The 21335-nt window shown below is 48.4% G+C and overlaps 1 protein-coding gene across 2 annotated transcripts; it reads right to left on the bottom strand.

The window, feature by feature from the left end:
* Positions 1-704: 704 nt before the first annotated feature.
* LOC122378048 (trichohyalin-like) lies at positions 705-20488 on the bottom strand. Of its 2 annotated transcripts, none has more exons than XM_043358753.1 (6): positions 20369-20488; positions 16053-16367; positions 14597-15837; positions 11474-11634; positions 6694-6847; positions 705-2529 (listed from the first exon to the last, which is right to left on the bottom strand). In XM_043358753.1, exons 3-6 carry the CDS (start codon positions 15827-15829, stop codon positions 2122-2124), a joined length of 1956 nt encoding a protein of 651 aa, XP_043214688.1. In that variant the 5' UTR covers positions 15830-15837; positions 16053-16367; positions 20369-20488; the 3' UTR covers positions 705-2121. The 2 variants fall into 2 exon arrangements, with proteins under 2 accessions (XP_043214688.1, XP_043214687.1); XM_043358752.1 differs by having other exon boundaries at positions 14597-15842.
* Positions 20489-21335: the final 847 nt, after the last annotated feature.

Below are 21335 nucleotides of genomic sequence, written 5' to 3' on the forward strand. Positions count from 1 at the left end.
AGTAACTAGCAGAGTGCTGGCTGGCTGACATCAGTCAATATCACTCATTAAAAGTGCCCTGACTACTCGCAAAGCGGAGCAGTAGTGCTCTCCAATGACATGACGGCTGGAAGAAGTCTGCCTCCGAATGTTCGTGTAACAATTTGTTTAGTTGGTTGGGTAGTCGAATAAACAAGCCACATTTCACAGCGTTAATTCTGCCAAATGGGATATGAAAATGCCATTTGGCCACAAATGCTTCTGGATATCAGATCAAGTAAATGCACTGGCACGTCATCAGCAAGGCATAAAGTCTTGCTCAGCACCATGAACAGTAGTTTTGATCCATTATTTTCTTAATAGTGCCCGTATTGCCCCACCTTCCCCTACAATTAATATTGTGGTGTTATAGAAGGATTTATTAAGCCTGTCTGATCGCTTTATGTGCACAAAAAGATAAGGCACGAGTCAGCTATTACAATAAATAGTCAAAAGAAAAATCAAGATAAAGATGAAATTTTCAACTGGCCAGTGTATGAACTTATTGAGTTTTCACGAGGGTTTTTCATTAGAGTCCTTTAACCGATTAGACAGGCTTAAAAAATTGGACTTTTAGTTACTGTTGCACTTGATTTGCAGTGTTAATTACTGTTACAATCTATTTCCGGTGTTAATTACTGTTAAAGCGTCGTTGTAAGCGCTTGCTGTGATTGTTGGTCGAGACAGTCAGTTTATATATGTGTATTTGCATTGTACGTAATTCTGAAAGAGAACAGTCGATATCAGAAATCAGAAAATAAACGGATAGCAATTAGCAAATGAATACAAATGATACATAATTCTTTGGCCGGTGCCGTAGCTCAGTCGGTAGAGCGTTGGACTGCGAGCACGCGTTCCCGGTTACAACAGTCCGGGTTTGAAGCGCGACGGGCGCTGACGTTTATGGGCCTCCTGATAGATATGGTCGCGGTTGGTGGCAGGCCGTAGCCAGGCGAATTTTGTGAGGGGACCGGCCGTGCCACAGTGATGCAAATGGGGTTCACGAGTGGCCATAAATACCAAAAAGTCAAGTTCACCAATCAGAGTAAATCGCGATATGGCCAACCAACGAAATGTTTGGGGCATCTGAAATCACATAGTTTTCATGTTCTTGTCAAAACCGGCCTCGTGTATGATTGTCAGAAGTCATGAGTCATGACATTGTCTATGTCGTAAAATGACTGGCAGCCGGCAGGTACTTACAAGTACAAACGCCGCTAGCGTGCGTTCATTTCATACAAACTGCAAAAACTATACATGGCAATAATCCCTAATGTCTGTTCGTATCTCTTGGTTTGGCGGTGATCTAACCATCTGTCATGTTGCAATCGCAGTTTTTTTACTTAAAATTATTTGCTTTCGTTTCACCTACAACAGTTAACACAGTGTGTGCCCGTATTGGGCGCTATTGAAGATCAGGGCGCTATTGAAGTTTTTTTGTCCGGCGCGGTCGGGTGTCGTATAATTTATGCATTGCCATGTATAATTTTTTGCCATTTGTATGAAATGACCGCACGCTAGCGGCGTTTGAACTTGCGAGTATCTAACAATCATTTTATGACATAGAAAATGTCACGACTTCTGACAATCATGCACGAGGCCGGCTTTGACAATAACATGAAAATCATGTTTTAAGAACACCCTAAACATTTGCCTGACTGGCCATATTGCGATTTATTTCATTAGGTGAACTTGAATTTTGGACCTTTCCGGTATTTATGGCCATTCGTGAACCCCATTTGCATCACTGTGCGTGCGCGGCTATGTGCACACGTTAAACTTTCGACTCCAAATTCTACCATAGAACCGGAATTGCGCGATCGGAGGGTAGAGGGCAGGGTCAACGCAACAAGCTTCGCTTAAGGGGGGCTCAGTCCTTGTGAATCATTCCGTTAAAAGGTTCGGACTAAATTATAAAAATAATATAAATGATAATGAATGCCACTGACAACACCGTTCGTTCATTGCGCCGTTTGATAGACGCGCGTCAAATCACCAGCTGTTGGCCACGCGTCGATCAGCTGTTGGCCACAAATCAAACAGTTGCTAGCTCACGGCACAGCCGAGATATGTACACTGGGCGGTGGCGCCATCTGAAGTCGGTCACCAGCGCCCCTCTGCGGCTGCCGCGGTGATAACGCTCCTGACGATGCTGTTCAGGGTGACGGACCGGATGGCGGAGGTGATAGTGACCCGGCAGAGCGGGCACCGGTCGTCGCCCCGGTCCCGGGTCTCGGCCAGGCAGACGGCGCAGAAGGTGTGGCCACAGCCGAGGGTGGTGGCCCTGCGGAACAGGTCCAGACAGACGGGGCAGCGCAGCTCCTCCGACAGACCGCCGCCGCCGGAGGAGGGCGGCCTGAGCGCAGCAGCAGCTCCCGACACAGCAGCAGCAGCTCCCGACACAGCAGCAGCAGCTCCCGACACAGCAGCAGCTGCTGCTCCCGACACTGGTGCGCGAGGAACGGCGCCGTTCTCACGGGAGCTGAGAGTGACTCTCCGACTCTCATTAGTCTGAGGGCAAAATAGCTGTCACGTGAGATGGCCAGTCAGCTTCTTTGATATATAATTAACTTGCGCCCCGTTCAGCTATTGGCGGTCGCTGCCACCTAATGGGGGAGGCGTTCCCCCCCCCCCCGGATCTCGGAAGGTTACCTACATATTTTGAAAATTCGAACGGCGTTCGACAGCCCTGCCAGAGAACTACCAAGTGACCAAGTTTCGCTGACCTAGGTGCAACCGATGACGTCACAGGGCAGGTCAAAGGTCTCATTTTTCACTGATTACGGGCCTTCTAAGGAATGCGTTATAACATCGAATAAAAGGCATGTTATCGAAAATCATCGATGCAATGTTGATCGCCTAACGCTTATGTTGCTTAGGAGGTCACTGTTGCCAGGTCAGGTCAGGTCATTAAGGGTCACAATATGGTCCCAACTATACTGGTCATGTGATACATATTTTATGGCCAATTTTACAGTTCAAATTAAATGGTATGGGCTAGACGACCATTGGGGGCCTGTTGAGGTTACGCTCTGACGGAGGTCAGGTCAAAAAAGGTCAAAAAAGGTCAAAATTGAAAGTTGATATTTTGCATAAAAGGGTATGTATTCGATGCAGCTCACTAAAGGGAATCCATTGGTGGTCTTCGTTTTGCTGTGCGTGGTCTACATATAACGGCTGAAAATAGTTTAAAAATTTCACATCAATTTTGAGTAGTTTTTTTCGCCGCCATAACTTTGTCAAAAATGGAGCTATCGAGCTCAAATTTGGCACGCCAATAGCAGCCTTTTAACCCTCGCCCGTATTGGTGTTTTTCCAGCCGCGAACGTATAAGGGGGGGGGGTCCGTTGGACCCCCCCCCTTGCCGTTTCGCCCCTAATCGAGCTAGAGCTTCGCGGAAAAAAACGAGTGTGTTGCCCGTGACGAGAGGAAGCCGATGATACCTAATTTTAAGGTCCTAGGTCATTGGTTGACCTTGCAGGTCAGGTCAATGACCCAAAAGTCGGGAAAATCGGGACCTGTTAGAACGTCGTAAAGTGTGGCTGCTATGGGGTTTTTCTGGGCGCTGATCACGAATATCATGTTAGTTTTGATCACAGATGATGTCTTTATGCATTTAGTCCAGGTCGGGTCAGGTCAGGTCAGGTCAACCAGTAGGGGTCCTGCCGGGTATTCCTAGTAGGTGTCAACCGCCTCTGACAGCTTCGTAACATGTTACGAAGGCACCAAAACTACTTCTTAAATGTTCATATGGTTGCTAAATTCGAATTCAGCTCCAAAAACTGGCCTAGAAACATGTAAAACTCGAAAAAGTGAACCGAGGTCACCAAAGGTCAGTGACCTGACCTGACCTTCAGGTGACCTTGACACCCACCCTAATGCATGGGGGCAACATCATATCACATGTTTGAACGCTTGAAACCACGAAAAGACTGCAAACGCGCGGCTAATGCGAGCCGACATACGCCGAATCGCGATTCCGGCCAAACATGGTCTCGAAAAGTAGGTCACAGGTCAAAGGTCATTGGGTCAGGGTCATGAAATTTTCAGGGTAGGTGTAAAATTGATTAACGCGAGGGTACTGAAAGTTTCGTTGCGATCGGCCGCTTTTTACGCGAGTTATTCGCGAAAAACCATGGGGGGGTCCGTTCGACCCCCCCCCCCTATACGGGCGAGGGGTTAAAAGGCTGTTAAAAGGCTGCTAACAATAGCAGCCTTGTTCTATAACATGATTTCCTTTTTTCAGAATTTTGAAAACTTTAGGCATTTTGGGAATTATATTAGAAAAATAGCGGGTTAAGAATTCTAGATCGCAGTTTTGTAACCCTGTTAATTCTACGCCTTTTTCTTTTAACATTTTTTTCTCTATCATTTAAGCTGTAGGCATCACAGGTATTCCGCAAAATCTTTTTTGTCAAAAATGACAGAACATGACGTCACTCTGAAATCATTTGTGGCAAACCTATCATAGGCTTTGGAAAGTTTTCAGTAACAAGGTGTAAAATTGATGCCCGGAGGGGTCCTTAAAGTTTGGTGGCCAGGGCCTCGGCTAAGGAATTTTGACTGGTGGGCCACTTGGGCAGCGACATGGACTGACCTTCGTAGCCATAGTCCCCCCCCCCCCTAATTTTCGATTTCTCCCCAGATTTCGGCCACTTTATTCTGCAATAAACGTCAGGATGGCATTCAAAAAATGTAAAAAAACGGGGCTCGACCCCCCAGACTCTTCAGAGAGAGGAGAGAGTAGGGACCCACAACCCTCTCAGTGGTGATACTCCCGCGGTGCACATAAAATCGCACAAGCACGGAATATAGTCTACGACATATCGTAGTACATATCGACATATCGACATGTCGTAGACTATATATTCCGTGGCACAATTATGCACACAATATTGACGCAGATTATAAAACTTTGGACGATAACTTACGGCCGTGAGTGGATCGCTCGCCGACTAGTCGGAGATTCGGAAGCGGTCGGACGGGATCGGGCGTTGTTGGGTGGATCGGGAGGAATTGTGAACAGCACGAGTGCAACTTTATATATAAAGTGGGTTGTAGCAGGAACCCCAACATCGCTGAAAATGATCATTAAGCCTATTGGTGTCGCATGGAAAATAATTAACTCAAAAGCCCAAGCGCACTGCGCAACCCTGATATTTTCTTTAAAAAAAAAAACTAAGTTATGTACACGTTCACTTCTGGTGAACAGTGCCCCAAACTTCAGATTTCTCTTGGGTGTCGTGGAAAATTCGAGCCACCCAAAATGTGAGAGTGGAAAATTATCCATTCTTATTCTTGAGTGTCATCTTCAGCCCAAATGAGAAATGTTTGGAACGCTGACTGAACGTTTCGAAATTCGTCCAACTGGTCAGATGTGTGACTGCAAGCATCATACTGGTCGTGAAGACGCATAATATCGCTTGCAGACTTCAATCGGCTGGAAGTCGCCGACACTACCTCTAGTTTGACTCTGGCTTATATCGTGTCTATCGGCGAGCCGTCTGAGATCGCTCGCAGGCTTATCCCCGACCATCTGAACTGGTCTGTTCTTTATTCGTAGTTTTTCTTGTAACCGACTGGTCTGCGGCAGAAGTGCTTATGTGACTGCAACCACTCGATCGATCGGAAAGCTTGCAAGAACTCTCGCAGACCTCGATCGGCTGGAAGCCGCCGACACTATCTGTAATTGACAGAGGCAGACGTCTTTCGCGATTATTGCATAAAATTTAAAGCCTCGGTCACACTTCACCGGATTGGACCAACGGATGAGAAACGGACGAGAACTGTCAGCGTCCGGTGATGTCCGTTTGTTTCCGTTGGACGTCCGTTTGTCATCCGTTAATATCCGTTCCATGTCCGGTGGTGTCCGGTTGAGCACACCGGACACCACCGGACATGGAACGGATATGAACGGATGAGAAACGGACGTCCAACGGAAACGAACGGACATCCCCCGGACATCACCGGACGCCGTCCGTTTCTCGTCCATTGGTCCAATCCGGTGAAGTGTGACCGAGGCTTAGTCCACTTAGTCCACTATAGTTCACTTTTTACCCCAAGGGCCAAGAGGATATTGCAAACAATAAGTTGAAGTTTTTTTTCACAAGAATATGTTTCACCGATGGGTACTTTACAGCCTGAAAATGTACGATAAGATCTGCTAATTCAATTTGAAATGTGAAAAATGTGAAAACTTAGATTTTTCGGAAAATTACTGGTGGGCCAAATCTTTGAGGCTGGTGGGCCATTTCGGGTCACTGGTGTAACATGTTAGCCGAGGCCCTGTTGGTGGCGGTATCTGCTATACTTAGAGATATCGACTGAAAAGGAGACGGGGATGCTTCCCCTCCTCCCCCCCCCCCAACGGGGCGCGGGTTAACACTACACTGGTATTATAAGTCTACTGTGCTTTTCGACAAAATTGGTTGCATTGACTTCTCGTGAGCCGTAACACCGCATGATTCCTTAACTGTGCAAAAGTTTGTGTTTAGTCTTTTAAATGTTCTTGTCCGCTCCCAAATAATCATCATTGTTTCATAGATATCATTACCTGATAACCTACGAAGCATTACAACGCTACTTCCCACCAGGCGACCGCTGACTGTAATCAGTTCGGTTCACCGGCCGGCAGTCTGACCGCCGCGGCTCTGCTCAGTTATCAGCTGTACCCACCGCGCCCCACTGGCTCCTCTGTCTGTCCCGCGCCGGCTCCGGGCTGACGTCACTGGCGGAGGTCGGCTGGCGGCGGTCAGACGGTCTGTGTCCCTCGCGGAGCGCCGCACTCGCCCCGCAGTCCCCGGTCACACTGCAGTCCGCCTCCGGCTGTCTGTGGGGCACGGTCAGAACTGTCTGTGGGGCACGGTCAGAACTGTCTGTGGGGCACGGTCAGAACTGTCTGTATAGCATGGTTAGAACTGTCTGTATGGCATGGTTAGAACTGTCTGTGGGGCACGGTCAGAACTGTCTGTTGGGCACGGTCAGAACTGTATGTAGGGGCACGGTCAGAATTGTCTGTGGGAAACGGTCAGAGCTGTATGTGGGGCACGGTCAGAGCTGTCTGTGGGGCACGGTCAGAACTGTTTGTAGGGCACGGTCAGAACTGTCTGTGGGGCACGGTCAGAGCTGTCTGTGGGGCACGGTCAGAACTGTCTGTGGGGCACGGTCAGAACTGTCTGTGGGGCACGGTCAGAACTGTCTGTAGGGGGATAGCTAGAGCCCTCTGTAGGGGACTGCTAGAGCTCTCTGTAGGGGACTGTTAGAGCTCTCTGTAGGGGACTGTTATAGCTCTCTGTAGGGGACTGTTATAGCTCTCTGTAGGGGACTGCTCGCAGCTCACAACAGGGGGACTCGCGGTTCTGTTGCATTAATTAAAAACGGTATCTTCCAGACACGATGTAAACTTTTAAGGCCGCCGTCCACTGCGACGGAATTCCGTCCGGAGTCCGTCCGGAATGTCGCCGCACGCTGGCCGCATCCGGTCCGGATGCGGTCCGGATGCGGAGAGCTAATAAATGTTTCCTATCGCTTATTACCAAATAAAATATTGCAAGTAACCAGCAGCCATTCTAACCATATTGCCATTCTAAGGAAATAATTTTTACTTACTTCATGATGATCGAGTTCCAATTCTTCGTACAATTCACAATGTTTGCCTCCGATACGGCCCCAAACCACGTCTGTTCCGGACGTTCCGGATGCGTTTTCCGCAGAAAAGTTCAACGCGTCGGACATCACTCTTCCGTCTCCGTAGCAACCGCATCCGAAACGCATGCGGAGAGCTGACGGAAAATCAACAGCTGATTGCCGTTCGGATGCGGTCCGGACGGAGCGCACACGATTTTCGTACGGACCGGATGCGCCCATAGGGTTCTGTGTTAAATTCCGTACGGACCGCACGCGTTCCGCACAGTGGACGGCGGCCTTTAGTGTTAGAGGTAGATTATGATCTTTTCCATTTTTACATTACTTAGTCGCTGCCCTCATGATCCATTTGTCTATAAAGGTTTTCTTGTGAAGTTTACTCCTGTGCGTAAAACAGATGGGCACAGGTTATACATAATTTAGTTGCAGCAATTCCATTTTTAAATAGGGAGCGGACGAAGACACAGTTTCCGTCTTTATTTTTGGAGCAGCTGGGCATTTAACATTTAGTTATTGTTTAAATAATTAGTATGTGAAAACATTTCTATGATAAATTGAAACAATTATCGTACCCTTCTTAGGAAACTAGTGGGCTAAAATTTACCGTAACGGACTACATAGTATTTTGTAGCTGCAATCCGCATGAATGCATTGAGCGCAATCAGGTCCAAAATGCCTAATCTTCTTGAAAACAACTAAATAATCCTTTTATCTTCTTGAAAACAAGTCCGAATGCTCATAACACTTATAACCAAGCAATGACGCGACTGAAACCCTGCTGATTCAGCTCGGGCAGGTCAACGTGACCGTCGCCGTATGCTACCGCCCGCCCAGCGATGACCCGGCTCTGGAGAGGATGTGTCGCTGTCTAGCTGAGCTGCCTGGTGGTCCGCTGCTGGTGATGGGCGACTTCAACCTGCCTGAGATACACTGGGAGCCGCAGCATGAGGAAGGAGCCCGTCCGCGTCTTCTACGTAATACGCAGCGTGGATCTCGGTTTATCGACCATTGCGACGTGCTTGGTTTAAAACAGTATGTGACACTACCGACAAGAAAGACAAATACTCTCGATCTGGTGCTGGCCCGGGGTGTCACCAAAGTGTGCTCGATTCCTCGTGCAAGTTGCATTGTATCTGATCACGACGAGGTGTCGGTTTCGCTTGTTGTCAGCACGGTGTTTCAGCCTGTACGTGTTACGCGATCTACGGCCCTCAATTATCGACGTGCAGACTTTGACGGGCTGCGCCAGGCACTTAGTGCTGCCCCGTGGAATCTGCTCGACGGGTTAGACGCGGACGAGGCTGTTTCTCTGTTCTATACTTTGGTAGATTCAGCTATCCGTGACCATATACCAGTAGTTATGTGTAAAAAATGATTTCCTCCCTGGTTTGATGCTGCTGCTGTGCGCGCGCTCAAACTCAAACAGGCTGCGTTCGAACGTCTCAAACGACACCCAACAGATCACAACATTAAAGAATCGTTCAGACAAAAACGAGCAGACTTCAAGAGACTTTCAGACGGTAGGTATACCGAGTATCTCAAGGGCTTAGTAGGCGAGTTTCGCACAAATCCGAAGCGTTTCTGGACGTTTGTGAAGTGTTTTAAGCACTCTAAAGGTCTTCCTGTTTTAATGAGCAACGGCAAGCGAGTCTTGGATGACATTGGAAAGGCAAATCTGCTAAACCGCACATTTGCGTCGAAATTTTCCGACCCCACCGTCGCCGTATTCCCCAACGTACCTTCTTGTGCTGACCACCGTCTGTCGGAATTCAATGTGTCGGAGGAGGCTGTGCGTGGTTTACTCCGGGAGCTCTCCGTCAGCAAGGCGTGTGGTCCTGACGGATTGAGCGCCCGCATTCTCCGTGAGTGTGCAAATGAATTGGCCGCCCCTCTGTGTAAACTTTTCCGCATATCCCTTTCATCCGGTATCTTTCCTGAAAAATGGTCTGAAGCCAACATAGTTTCCATTTTCAAAAAAGGATCGCGGAACGATCCAGCTAACTACCGCTCTGTATCGCTTCTTCCCCTATGTGCAAAAGTCTTTGAAAAGATTGTAAGCGAGCAACTCTTCCAACATGTCCAGCCTCACCTTTCTCCGTTCCAACACGGATTCGTCCCAAACCGGTCATGCGCCACGAACCTCGCGTCCTTCCTGTCGCACGGATGGGCGGCCATCTCAAACAAATCCCAGCTGGATACCGTGTACACAGATTTTAGCAGCGCGTTTCAGAGTGTCAATCATTGTTTGCTACTGCATAAGCTCGAAAGGATGTACGGCGTTGACAGCAACGCTCTGCAGTGGTTGAGGTCCTACTTGGAGAGGCGCAAACAACGCGTTGTGTTGAACGGGAAAGTGTCCGAGTGGGTTCCGGTTGTGTCTGGAACACCGGAAGGGGGTCACATCTCTCCGTTGCTGTTCTCTCTCTATGTGAATGACCTGCCAACTGTTATTTCCACCAACTGTTTGCTGTTTGCTGACGATCTGAAGTTGTTTCACGAGGTTAGGTCCGATGATGATGTTAAGACGCTCCAGCGTGACTTGAACGCAGTGACTCGCTGGGCGGCCGACTGGAAATTGAAGCTAAATGCCTCCAAATGCAAGTCATTTAAAATCACACTGAAACGTAGCCCCATTGACTCGACATATTCGATCAATGGCACTATTTTGGAAAATGTCACATCGATCCGAGATTTAGGCATCATTCTTGATCAAAAGCTAGATTTCGCCGATCACGTGCATTCAGTGGTCACAAGGGCTAATAGAGCGCTCGGGCTCCTCATTCGAACGTTCCAGTCGGCTTCCCCCAAGTGTAAGCTGGACAGGCAGGCCGTGTTGGCGGCTTATTACGCCAATGTTCGATCTGTGGTCGAGTACTGTTCAGTGATATGGGGCGGAGTGGCCAAATCTCATCTCGTTCGTGTGGAGAGGGTGCAACACAAGTTTTTGATGTGGCTGGCTTGTCGCACCACGAATTGTAATTCGTCGCTCAAGTACTCGGACCTATTGTCATCATTTCGTGTGCCACACTTAGGAGCACGACGCGCAAAGTGTGATGTTCTGTTTTTATGCAAGGTTTTTAAAGGCTTCATCTCATCATCATATTTACTTGGGTCTTTTAAGCTCCATATATCCGCGCGGCCGACCAGAAACACACCATTAATTGATGTGCCGTTCGCCAGGGTGAACACCATATCAGGAGGGCTTTTTGTGCGCATCCCTCGCTGCGTCAATCACTTTCTTGAGTTCTCGCCTAGGTCAGATATTTTCTTTGACTCGATCGGGCGGCTCAAGCGAGAGGCATCGGCGTATGCGTCAACACTGGCGTGCGTTATGTGACAGTCGGCCTCTGTCGGATGCAAAGAAGTGGTTTGTGTGTGTGGGGGGGGGGGGGGTATTTATGCATGTTGATGGATGCGTGTGCGTGTGACTTCACCTGTCATTGGGCGTAAGCCTGTTGGTGATTTATGAAAATACAAGATACAAGATACAAGATGACCAAGGCGATAGCATTCAAAAACTTCAGTGTCCTTATTTGTGACACAAGCACCATACACCGCGACTTTTTATAGAGAAGGACAATGCTTTTTTCGGTGAGTGTTGAAGTGCTACAAGTAGGTACTGCTTCCCTCTTGCAAAAAAAAGTTTCCGCATTCAAAAATGTGCTAATTTTTATATTTTTTTTAGCTACAAAAAAAAAAAATAATGTGACGGTCGAGTAAATTTTCTTCAAGAAATAAGAAAGGTCATATTCTCCCTTTAAGTGTCAAGCGAAACACTGAAACATTTATCTTGTTGCTGCCATGATAATACCTTGACATATGCATCATGTTGGAGATATCCATGCGACATATCCCCCTGTTTTCAGCGGAGCCATCAGCTGCAGGACTTCCGCTCTCCCCCGAGGTCCCGTTCGGCTGTTGTGCTACCACCAGCTCCCGAGCAGAAGCCTGTTCAAACAAAGCGCAGACGCCCTGCGAGGGGCGTCAGTCAGACATGCAGTGTCAGCTTCTTATCATCACCGGTTCACGACCAACTCTCTGGGAGTGGCTCAGGACAGGTGCCAACTCTCTGGGAGTGGCTCAGGACAGGTGCCAACTCTCTGGGAGTGGCTCAGGACAGGTGCCAACTCTCTGGGAGTGGCTCAGGACAGGTGCCAACTCTCTGGGAGTGGCTCAGGACAGGTGCCAACTCTCTGGGAGTGGCTCAGGACAGGTGCCAACTCTCTGGGAGTGGCTCAGGACAGGTGCCAACTCTCTGGGAGTGGCTCAGGACAGGTGCCGACTCTCTGGGAGTGGCTCAGGACAGGTGCCAACTCTCTGGGAGTGGCTCAGGACAGGTGCCAACTCTCTGGGAGTGGCTCAGGACAAGTGCCAACATCACCAGACACGCGCTCATCATTCACCACATAGGCGACAAATGGAACGGCTCGCGTCGCTGTTTCGCCCAGGCGACAAAGATTGCAGCCGGCGATGCTGATCTCAAACCGGGATGGGCAAACCACCCGGGCAACAGTCCGAGTCCCGCCAAATAAACTCGACCTGCCTCACAGCGGTCGGGACACGAACCTCATCGCAACCAGCCGCTCCGGTTTCTGAATCACACCGCATGCTCGGCTACATGCTGATGTAACATATACAACCAAGTTAGGTCACCAAAGGCCAAGTGACCAGAGGTCGACAAGGGTATAATTTTGCCTATTTCATCATTTTAGACAAACCGGCTCATAACTCGGGAACCATTTGAGCTTTCGATAGCACTCTAAGCGCTCTTTCGCTGACATGTTCTCAGATTTGGCTCAAGCTCAATGGTTAAGTCTCCAAAAGGCAGATTCTAAAACTGGCCGTTGTTACGGAAAACATTTATCGGGAAAATCTTTTGGTTCAAAAGACATGACATGTAATTTGCCAGCATCGGCGAGACGCGTCAAATAAGCTGAACTTTGTCCTTGAAAGGTCATTTGGAAAATTTGACCTAAGGTCAAGGTCATGACCTGACCGGAAAAGGTCATGTCGCAATCAGTCGATCCGTATGGTCGCCCTGATTGCATTTCGGGTGTTTTCATAGCTCTTAGCACGTCTCTTTCAAAAGTTATTGCCAAAAAAAAAAAACTACTGGGGACCTTTCATGACCTGGTGGCATTGTAGACATGCATAAAGAGTGGTCACAGTTGCCATTTTCCTATTTAGTGTGTCAAGTTTATATCTATTCCGATGTTTGAGTGTTAATACTTCATACTTACGTTCGTCGAGAAGAGGCGCTTTTGAATTTTCTTCCATTGACTTTTAATAGAGGGCGCAAAATTGACCTGACCTTATGTCTCCGACATTCAGATTACGACATAAGCATTTTATACATACCCTTACTTTTATCAATCGCTAAAAGATTCGAGTTGATCGTTCCGTCGCTGTAGCTATGGCGAGTATTATAACTTGTTCTGAGGTTACTTGGTCACTTAACATGACCTGACAACCTGATCTTGAGCGACATGGGTCTGAAGTTTTCACAAAAGCGGAAAGAATGCATGAATAGGTGTGCAAAAAAAAAAACGGCGGCGCCCCGTGCCGCCAATTTTTGAAATTTCTGCAAAAAAAAAACTCAAGGGTGTCCAAACCCCCGGCCCTGCGTAGATAAGACTCAGTCTTACGCTCCCTGCCGACTGCAGTACAGTCGATAGAAGAGAGCGACTTTAACGACAATCGACAGTCGACACAGAGCGTGAATCTCGTGACCTTCTCACAGACTCCCGGCCAGCGGTGTAGGCAGACACTGACTTACTCTCTCAACATGAGTGTGGACCTCATTATCTACTCAGACTCCCGGCCAGCGGCGCAGGCAGACACTGACTTACTCTCTCACCATGAGTGTGGACCTCAGTATCTACTCAGACTCCCGGCCAGTGGCGAGGCAGACACTGACTTACTCTCTCACCATGAGTGTGGACCTCATTATCTACTGCCAGCGGTGTAGGCAGACACTGACTTACTCAATCAACATGAGCGTGAACCTCATTATCTACTGCCAGCGGTGTAGGCAGACACTGACTCAGGGGCGGATCCAGAAAATCTCCAAGGGAGGGGCCATTAGAAACCAGGAGGCCCCCCCCCATAATCCCACCTGTTGGAGGCCCCATCTTCCCACTTGTTGGCCCCCCCCCCCAAAAAAACTGCGTCTATTGAGCTTATCTAGCTGTTCAGGCAACATCTCAACATCTGTGCAGGCTTCGAGGCCCTCTGTGCAGGTTAGGAGGCCCTGTAAAAGTGGTCATCTCTGTGAGTATAAGAGACCTCCAAGTTATGAAAAGCTTTACCAATCTTCTAACAAAGAAGTCTTCTCAGCTAGTCTTCTAAGAAATAACTAAGTGGGTAGGTAAAAAAAAAAAACTCATCGGATTTTGGCCACTTTATTTTCAGGAGGCCCCCTTTTCAGCTTTTTTAACTTTTTAACTTTTTATTTTATTTTTGAAAAAATCGGCCAAGGGGGGGGGGGCCATGGCCCCCATGCCCCCCCCCCCCCCTTGTATCCGCGCCTGCACTGACTAACTCTCTCACCATGCGTGTGGACCTCATTATCTACTCAGACTCCCGGCCAGCGGCGCAGGCAGACACTGACTTACTCTCTCACCATGAGTGTGGACCTCATTATCTACTGCCAGCGGTGTAGGCAGACACTGACTTACTCAATCAACATGAGTGTGAACCTCATTATCTACTGCCAGCGGTGTAGGCAGACACTGACTAACTCTCTCACCATGCGTGTGGACCTCATTATCTACTCAGACTCCCGGCCAGTGGCGAGGCAGACACTGACTTTCCCTCTCACCATGAGTGTGGACCTCAGTATCTACTCAGACTCCCGGCCAGTGGCGAGGCAGACACTGACTTACTCTCTCACCATGACCTGATCGAGGTAGCAGAAGTTCTAGGTCACACTCACCTGGTTGTGCACTGTTGTTAAGGAGTGACTGTAGCGACAGTCCAGTCCGTTGCTGCAAGTACCCTCCCAGAAGCGTCGACAGATATGCAAGCTTTGGCACCCTGTGTCCATGCAGCCTGCGGCAGAGCTGTAGTTGTTGCAGACGTTTGGGAGGGTGCTTCCCGCTAACAGCTCCTCATCAGCGCTCTGATCTCGCCGTCTCGCCAGCTCGCTCAAATCCTCCAGCCTCTCCAACAGGTACCGTCGCGTGAACTCGGCCTCCACCGCTGAATTCGACTTGAGCACGCGAGTTGCGACGTCAAAGAAGTCCTTCCGATGCTCCTTGAGGCGCGCAGTTTTCTGTTGGTTCTCCTTCAATCGCTGATTTAAGCTCTGTCGCATGAGTCGAGCGTTCAGTTTTGCATTGCGCTGCTTTTCAACTAATAATTGTTTTTCTTCAACTAAAGCAGCTTTTCGCTTTTGCGCTTGAAACTGTCTCTCCTGCTCTCTTATAGTACTGAGCTGCTGTTCTCTGCGTTTGCGAACTTCTTCGTCTCGCTTACGCTGTTCTTGTCCGACCCGAGCTTCAACATCATTTACACCCTGTTTTGGTTTTATTTTGTCATTTTCTTTTCCGTCTGTAGACTGGCTTTTGCCATTTTTAGTTCCAACTCGACATTGATTGGATTGAAATGTTTGAGCCGCGTTTTCTTGCACGTTAGAACTTCTTCCTGCAATTTCACTTCTCTTTGATTCGTCTTCCAGCTCTAGCACTTCCCTCTCTTTAAGGCCTCGGTCTCGCTGCTGTTCATCTTCTGGCCGGTTCCTCGGGGCTTCATACACCATTCGCCGCCGTTTCTCGCCGACGCTGGGCTTCAAATGTTCACCTGCTGCTCCCTGCATCTGCATCGCTTTTTCTGGCCGTGGTTCAGCAGCTTCCTGATCATGTTTGCTTTGTTCCTCCTCACATTGCCGCCCTCGCATTTCGGCTCCTTTTGATCTCGTCTCTTCATTTTGTTCTGGCTGCATTTCAAACATTCCTTTCTTTTGTTGCTGTTCTAGTAACATTTGTCTCTGAAGTGCAGCTATTTGCTCTTCTTGAAGTTTCAGCTTGTAGCGGTAATCCTCAAGCTGTTCATCTCTTTCACGTTTCTGCTTAAGTATGTCAGCATTTTCGGGTGCAGGCGATTGGTCATCAACCCTTTCATTCTTGCTGTCTTTAAATGTCTTTACCAGAGCTTCCGTCGCCACCATGGCAATTTCTGTCCTGCAAGAAAGAAACATGTAAAATGAAAATGTTGAAAGTTTTTGAACATCATGCACTGGGTTTACCAAAAATTCACAAAGAGTCGTTCAAAGTTAGCTTGATGCATAGGCATATCATATAATAACCATGAGGGCTCACTGTCATTGTCAACTTCCGTCCAGCCCTCCAAGAAGTGTCGTTCAAACAGAGCCGTCTTCCGTGATCGCTTACCGATAGGGATCAGATGTCCGAAGTTCCTGGCCACGGGCCTGGTTGGAGCTCCCTGTCGCGCGTGACTTCTTGTTTCCCATCGTCGGTCGCGCCGCAGACACCAGAAATGGTGCTCACGTATGGCGGAGGCTGACGCTCTGCGGAGTCAGCCCGCGGGACAGCTACCGCTAGCACCAACAGCTACAGCCCACTGGACAGCCGCGCCGACAGCTGCAGCCCACTGGACAGCCGCTGCGACAGCTGCAGCCCACTGGACAGCCGCTGCGACAGCTTCAGCCGCGGCGACAGCTGCGGCGTTCGGCTTCTTGTCCCCAGCTGCAGCAGAGGTACATACCGTAAGGGGAGACTATTTGATGCGATGCTTACAGTTTTTGTCTCCACTTCCCCTTTAGAATTGATGCATATTTCAGAGAGTTAACATGTAAATCGCAGAAAAATGTAGTTGTCTGTAACCCTCCCCAGGTAAGCATGTTTTAGATTTAGTTACGAAAAAGTTTAAGTGCACCTATCAAGTATATGTAATAAAGGAGGTTTGTTTTAGTTCACGCTTATATCAAATACGAGTATGCTTTGAGCTTAGTGGTCGGCAGTTGTCATCCGGGGTCATTCCCATTCTTCGACGCTTGACAGGGCACTTCCCCACCCTGCCCATTACTGACGCAACCAAGGATACTGAAATTCCCTAGTGCTCCGTGTCTCTATGGTTATTTCTGCATATCGAATTTAGGATAGTGGGGCAAAACGTCCAGGGCGGGTCAAACGCCCACCCCTCTTATCTTCAAAAGTTGCCCACACATTTCACTCCTATTTGTGTAATGCTCGACTTTCAAAAAATCCTCGACATAATTAATTGATTTAATTAATATCCTTGAGTTAATAAAAACAATTAAAGATTTCAAGGTCCAAATTGCAAAATTTTGGAAATTTGAGACAGCTATTTTGTTCAACTTAACATTCTGTGTCTGGTGATGTTTAAAATTTGATATTGCTTTTTAAATGAAGGAGGAGTGGCTGTTTGAACATTGACGTAATTTTTACCCGAAAATCGTGTATAGTGACGTTATAAAACTGTCATTTTTTCCCAAAATTTTAACGGCATGTGCCAAATTGATGCAAAAGAAGTTACTGAAAGTTTCGTGTTGATAGCTTGCGCGGTTCATGAGCTATCACGAAAATCCGGGAGGGTGGTAATATTTACCCCCCCCCCCAGCGCCGCGCAGATTAAGGTCGCCCCTCGCCCCACACTGGACCTCGCATGCGGGTTGCGAGTCTGCGGGTTTCGGGTTTGCGGGTATTACGTTCATTCATGGAGCGAGAACATCATTTTCTTATGCTGACTCCATGAATGCTGTGAAGCCGATACACTTTAAGAAAACTACGTATTGCCTCAATAACGGCACAGCGAACCTAAAACCGACACCAACAAAACACCCTGAAAAGTCGCAGCCCTCGCAACGAGGAAAACCGAACGAAAGTAGACTCAAAGTCTACTTTTGAAATGCGAGCCGAGGTAGCTCACAAGTCAAAAACTTGCCGGGACTCGCTTTTTAGATGGTAGCGTGGGTCACTTAACGTAGAGTAGGTACATTCTTTAACTTTGAAGAACCCCGAAAACCCACAAACTCGCAACCTACATGCGAGGTCCAGTGCGGGGAAGTCTTAGGTAATGAGCTACCAGGTCCGCTTCCTGGTCGGCCTTCAAATTTGTAAGATGTAGAGATACTGAGGCTGGGCCCCATCTTGCCCTATCTCATTTGAAATGTAGCAATTCTTCCAATAAAACATTTCGCATGCTATCGCATTTAAACGTATAGAAAATGGATATACCTAATTTTCTCAGATTTGGCCTAAGTTCTACTGTTTAGCCTCCAGAGTCTCCATATGGGAAATTACTGCGAAAATAGACGTTTTGTTGCAAAAACAATTCTTTTGCAATAACTTTTGCCTTAACCCTCGCCGGCACAGGGGGTCAAAAACTTGACAAAGAGTCGTTCACGTTCGTACCATGTTTGGCCGAAATCGCGGTTCGGCGCATGTCGGCTCGCATTAGCCGCGCGTTTGCAAGCTTTTCGTGGTTCAAACGTTGATGCAACCCCCCCTAAGGTTTTTCGCGAATAACTCGCGTAAAAAGCGGCTGATCGCGACGAAACTTTCATTACCCTCGCATTGATCAATTTTACACCTACCCTGAAAATTTCATGACCCTGACCCCAATGACCTTTGACCTGTGACCTCTTTTCTGTGACCATGTTGGGCCGAAATCGCGGTTCGGCGCATGTCGGCTCGCATTAGCCGCGCGTTTGCAAGCTTTTCGTGGTTTCAAACGTTCAAACATGTTATTTGATGTTGCTCCCATGCATTAGGGTGGGTGTCAAGGTCACCTGAAGGTCAGGTCAGGTCATTGACCTTTGGTGACCTCGGGTGACCTCAGTTCACTTTTTCGAGTTTTACATGTTTCTAGGGTAGTTTTTGCAGCTGAATTAGAATTTAGCAACCACTTGAACATTTACAAAGTAGTTTTGGTGCCTTCGTAACATGTTACGAAGCTGTCAGAGGCGGTTGACACGTATTACGAATACCCGTCACAACCCCTACCGGTTGACCTGACCTGACCTGACCCGACCTGGTCTAAATGCTTAAAGACATCATCTTTGATCAAAACTAACACGATATTCGTGATCAGCACCCCGGAAAACCACATAGCAGCCACACTTTACGACTTTCTAGCAGGTCCCGATTTTCCCGGTTTTCGGGTCATTGACCTGACCTGGAAGGTCACCCGATGACCTAGGACCTTAAAATTGGGTATCATCGGCTTCCTCTCGTGACGGGCAACACGCTCGTTTTTTCCGCGAAGCTCTAGCTCGATAAGGGGCCAAACGCGAGGGGGGTCGTACCAACCCCCTTGTGCCGTTGAAGGACTCAAAATGGCCTGTGCCGGCGAGGGTTAAAACTTGCACGAGCTTCGTTTTACCAGTATCGTGTTCGTCGAAACGCATCAAATGAACTGTAATTTGACCATGAAAGGTCAACTTGCAAATTTGACCTCAGGTCAAGGTCATGATCTGAGCTGAAAGGTCATCTTGCATATCAGTTGATCCGTATGGTCGAGGTGAACACATCTAAGGTGTTTTCATTGTTATAGCACGCCTCTAACAGAAATTACGAGCGAAAAAAATGTGCATAAATTTCGTGACCTGAAATAACCTCAGGGGTATAAGGCGGGGGGCACTGATGCACTTCTCCGGTTCAGTCTGTCACCTTTACTGTAGATCGGTTTTTGAGGGTGCTAAGAATGACCTCCGTCTAAAAAGCCGCCTTTCAATTTTATTCAATCGACTGAAAATGAAGAGGTCGCAAAATTGACATGACCTTATGTCACCAATATAATAATTTTGTGATATGAATTTTATGCATAGTGTTGCTCTTATGGATCCGTCACTCGGTGTAGCCATAGTGTAGCCATAGTTATTAGTAGCCATAGTATAGCCATAGTTATTTATTACACTATGGTGTAGCTATGGGCGCGTGTTGCCCGTGGCGAGATAAAGCCGATGATACCTAATTTTAAGGTCTTAGGTCATTGGTTGACCTTCCTAGTCAGGTCAATGACCCAAAAGTCGGGAAAATCGGGACCTATTAAGGCGTCGTAGTGTCGCTGCCATGGGGTTTTTCGGGGTGCTGATCACAAATATCATGTTAGTTTTGATCACAGATGATGTCTTCATGCATTTAGGCCAGGTTGGGTCAGGTCAGGCCAGGTCAACGAGTAGTGATTCTGCCGGGTATTCGGAGTAGGTGTCAACCGCCTCTGACAGCTTCGTAACATGCTACGAAGGCACCTAAGCTTCTTAGTTAATGTTCATATGGTTGCTAAATTCGAATTCAGCTAAAAAAACTGGCCTAGAAGAAACATGTAAAACTCGATAAAGTGAACCAAGTTCATCAAAGGTCAATGTCCTGGCCGGGGTGGTGCACAACCCATCCCCCTCCACCCCGGGTTAACCCTTGCCCGTATAGGGGGGGGCGGGGTCGAACGGACCCCCCCCCCTCTATCCGTTGGCGGCTGGAAAAACACCAATACGGGCTTTTTCGGTTTCGTTTTTTCCGCGAAGCTCTAGCTCGATTAGGGACGAAACGGCAAGAGGGGGTGCAACGGACCCCCTCCCCTTATACGTTCGCTGCTGGAAAAACACCAATACGGGCGCGGGTTAATCCCTACTGCGCTGCTGTGCTCTGCCAGTTTTCGCCGCTAGCCATGGTGCCTGCGGACGGGCTCGGGTCGATCCTAAGGATGGGTGGACAGGGACACTGACCTGTTGACAGCTCGGCGGCAGCTCGGGCTGAGCGGCGTCGGCGGGTGGTCGGAGCCGCTGCAGTCCCGGGTCGGCGGGTGTTCGGCCACCCTGAGGCCGCCCGGACCGCCGTCAGGTGCCGGTCCGCTGAGACACTGTGATCGTACCCTCTGCCGCGGCGGTCACTCAGACCCCTCCCCCCCCCCCCACCTGCAGTATCGCGCCGCTATCGAAACAGCCAACACAAGCGCGCCCTGTCCGCAAGGCCGGGTGGCGTCGGCCGCTCTAAAAATTCACAGGACCTTATCATCGCAGAGATAGCGCCCGGTGAGTAATCCATCTTCAAGCACTGGTGATTGTCATCATTTTGCCAAGGGAATGGCACGGTAGCAGTTAAAAAAGGTTAGTGTGATAAGTGATTTAAATGTTACGTACATGTTTATGCTCAGTAGCTCAGGAATGACATCGCATCAATTTGAGCAGTTTGATGGTCATCAAATGCGTTTTGCCCATATAAAGTCCACTGCATTTCGAATGCGCTAAGGTGGTGTGTTTTAGAAATCGTATGTCTTCTGATATAAGAAGGGAAAGGCTAGTGAGCAAGCACATGGTGCCGTGATTTTTTCCGCGACTATTAGCTCATCCACAGTATATATCCATACCGCCACTGATCTGATGCAGTCAGCGAATGGATGGCGTGAATGCACCTACCTCATGCCATATGGAGGGTGCATAGATGTAGTGATGTGGTGAGTAATCTTTTTTTTTTTTTTGCTCCGCCAGCCTAAAGCCAGTCTGGAGCCGGGGGTCATTACATCTGGCAATTTTGGCCAGGAACAAAGTTTTACGTTAAGCCGTTTTATGTGAACCCGGAAGCAATAGCAACGTGGGAGCCTATCCTTAGTGTGTGTGAGCAAATCTAATGGGGAACTTACTTTTGCCGAAGTGCCGAAAAAGCCGGAACAAAACACAGATGAAGAAACGGTAA

Source organism: Amphibalanus amphitrite, unplaced genomic scaffold, assembly GCF_019059575.1.
Source record: "Amphibalanus amphitrite isolate SeventyFive unplaced genomic scaffold, NRLGWU_Aamphi_draft 000054F_arrow, whole genome shotgun sequence".
NCBI lineage: Eukaryota > Metazoa > Arthropoda > Thecostraca > Balanomorpha > Balanidae > Amphibalanus > Amphibalanus amphitrite.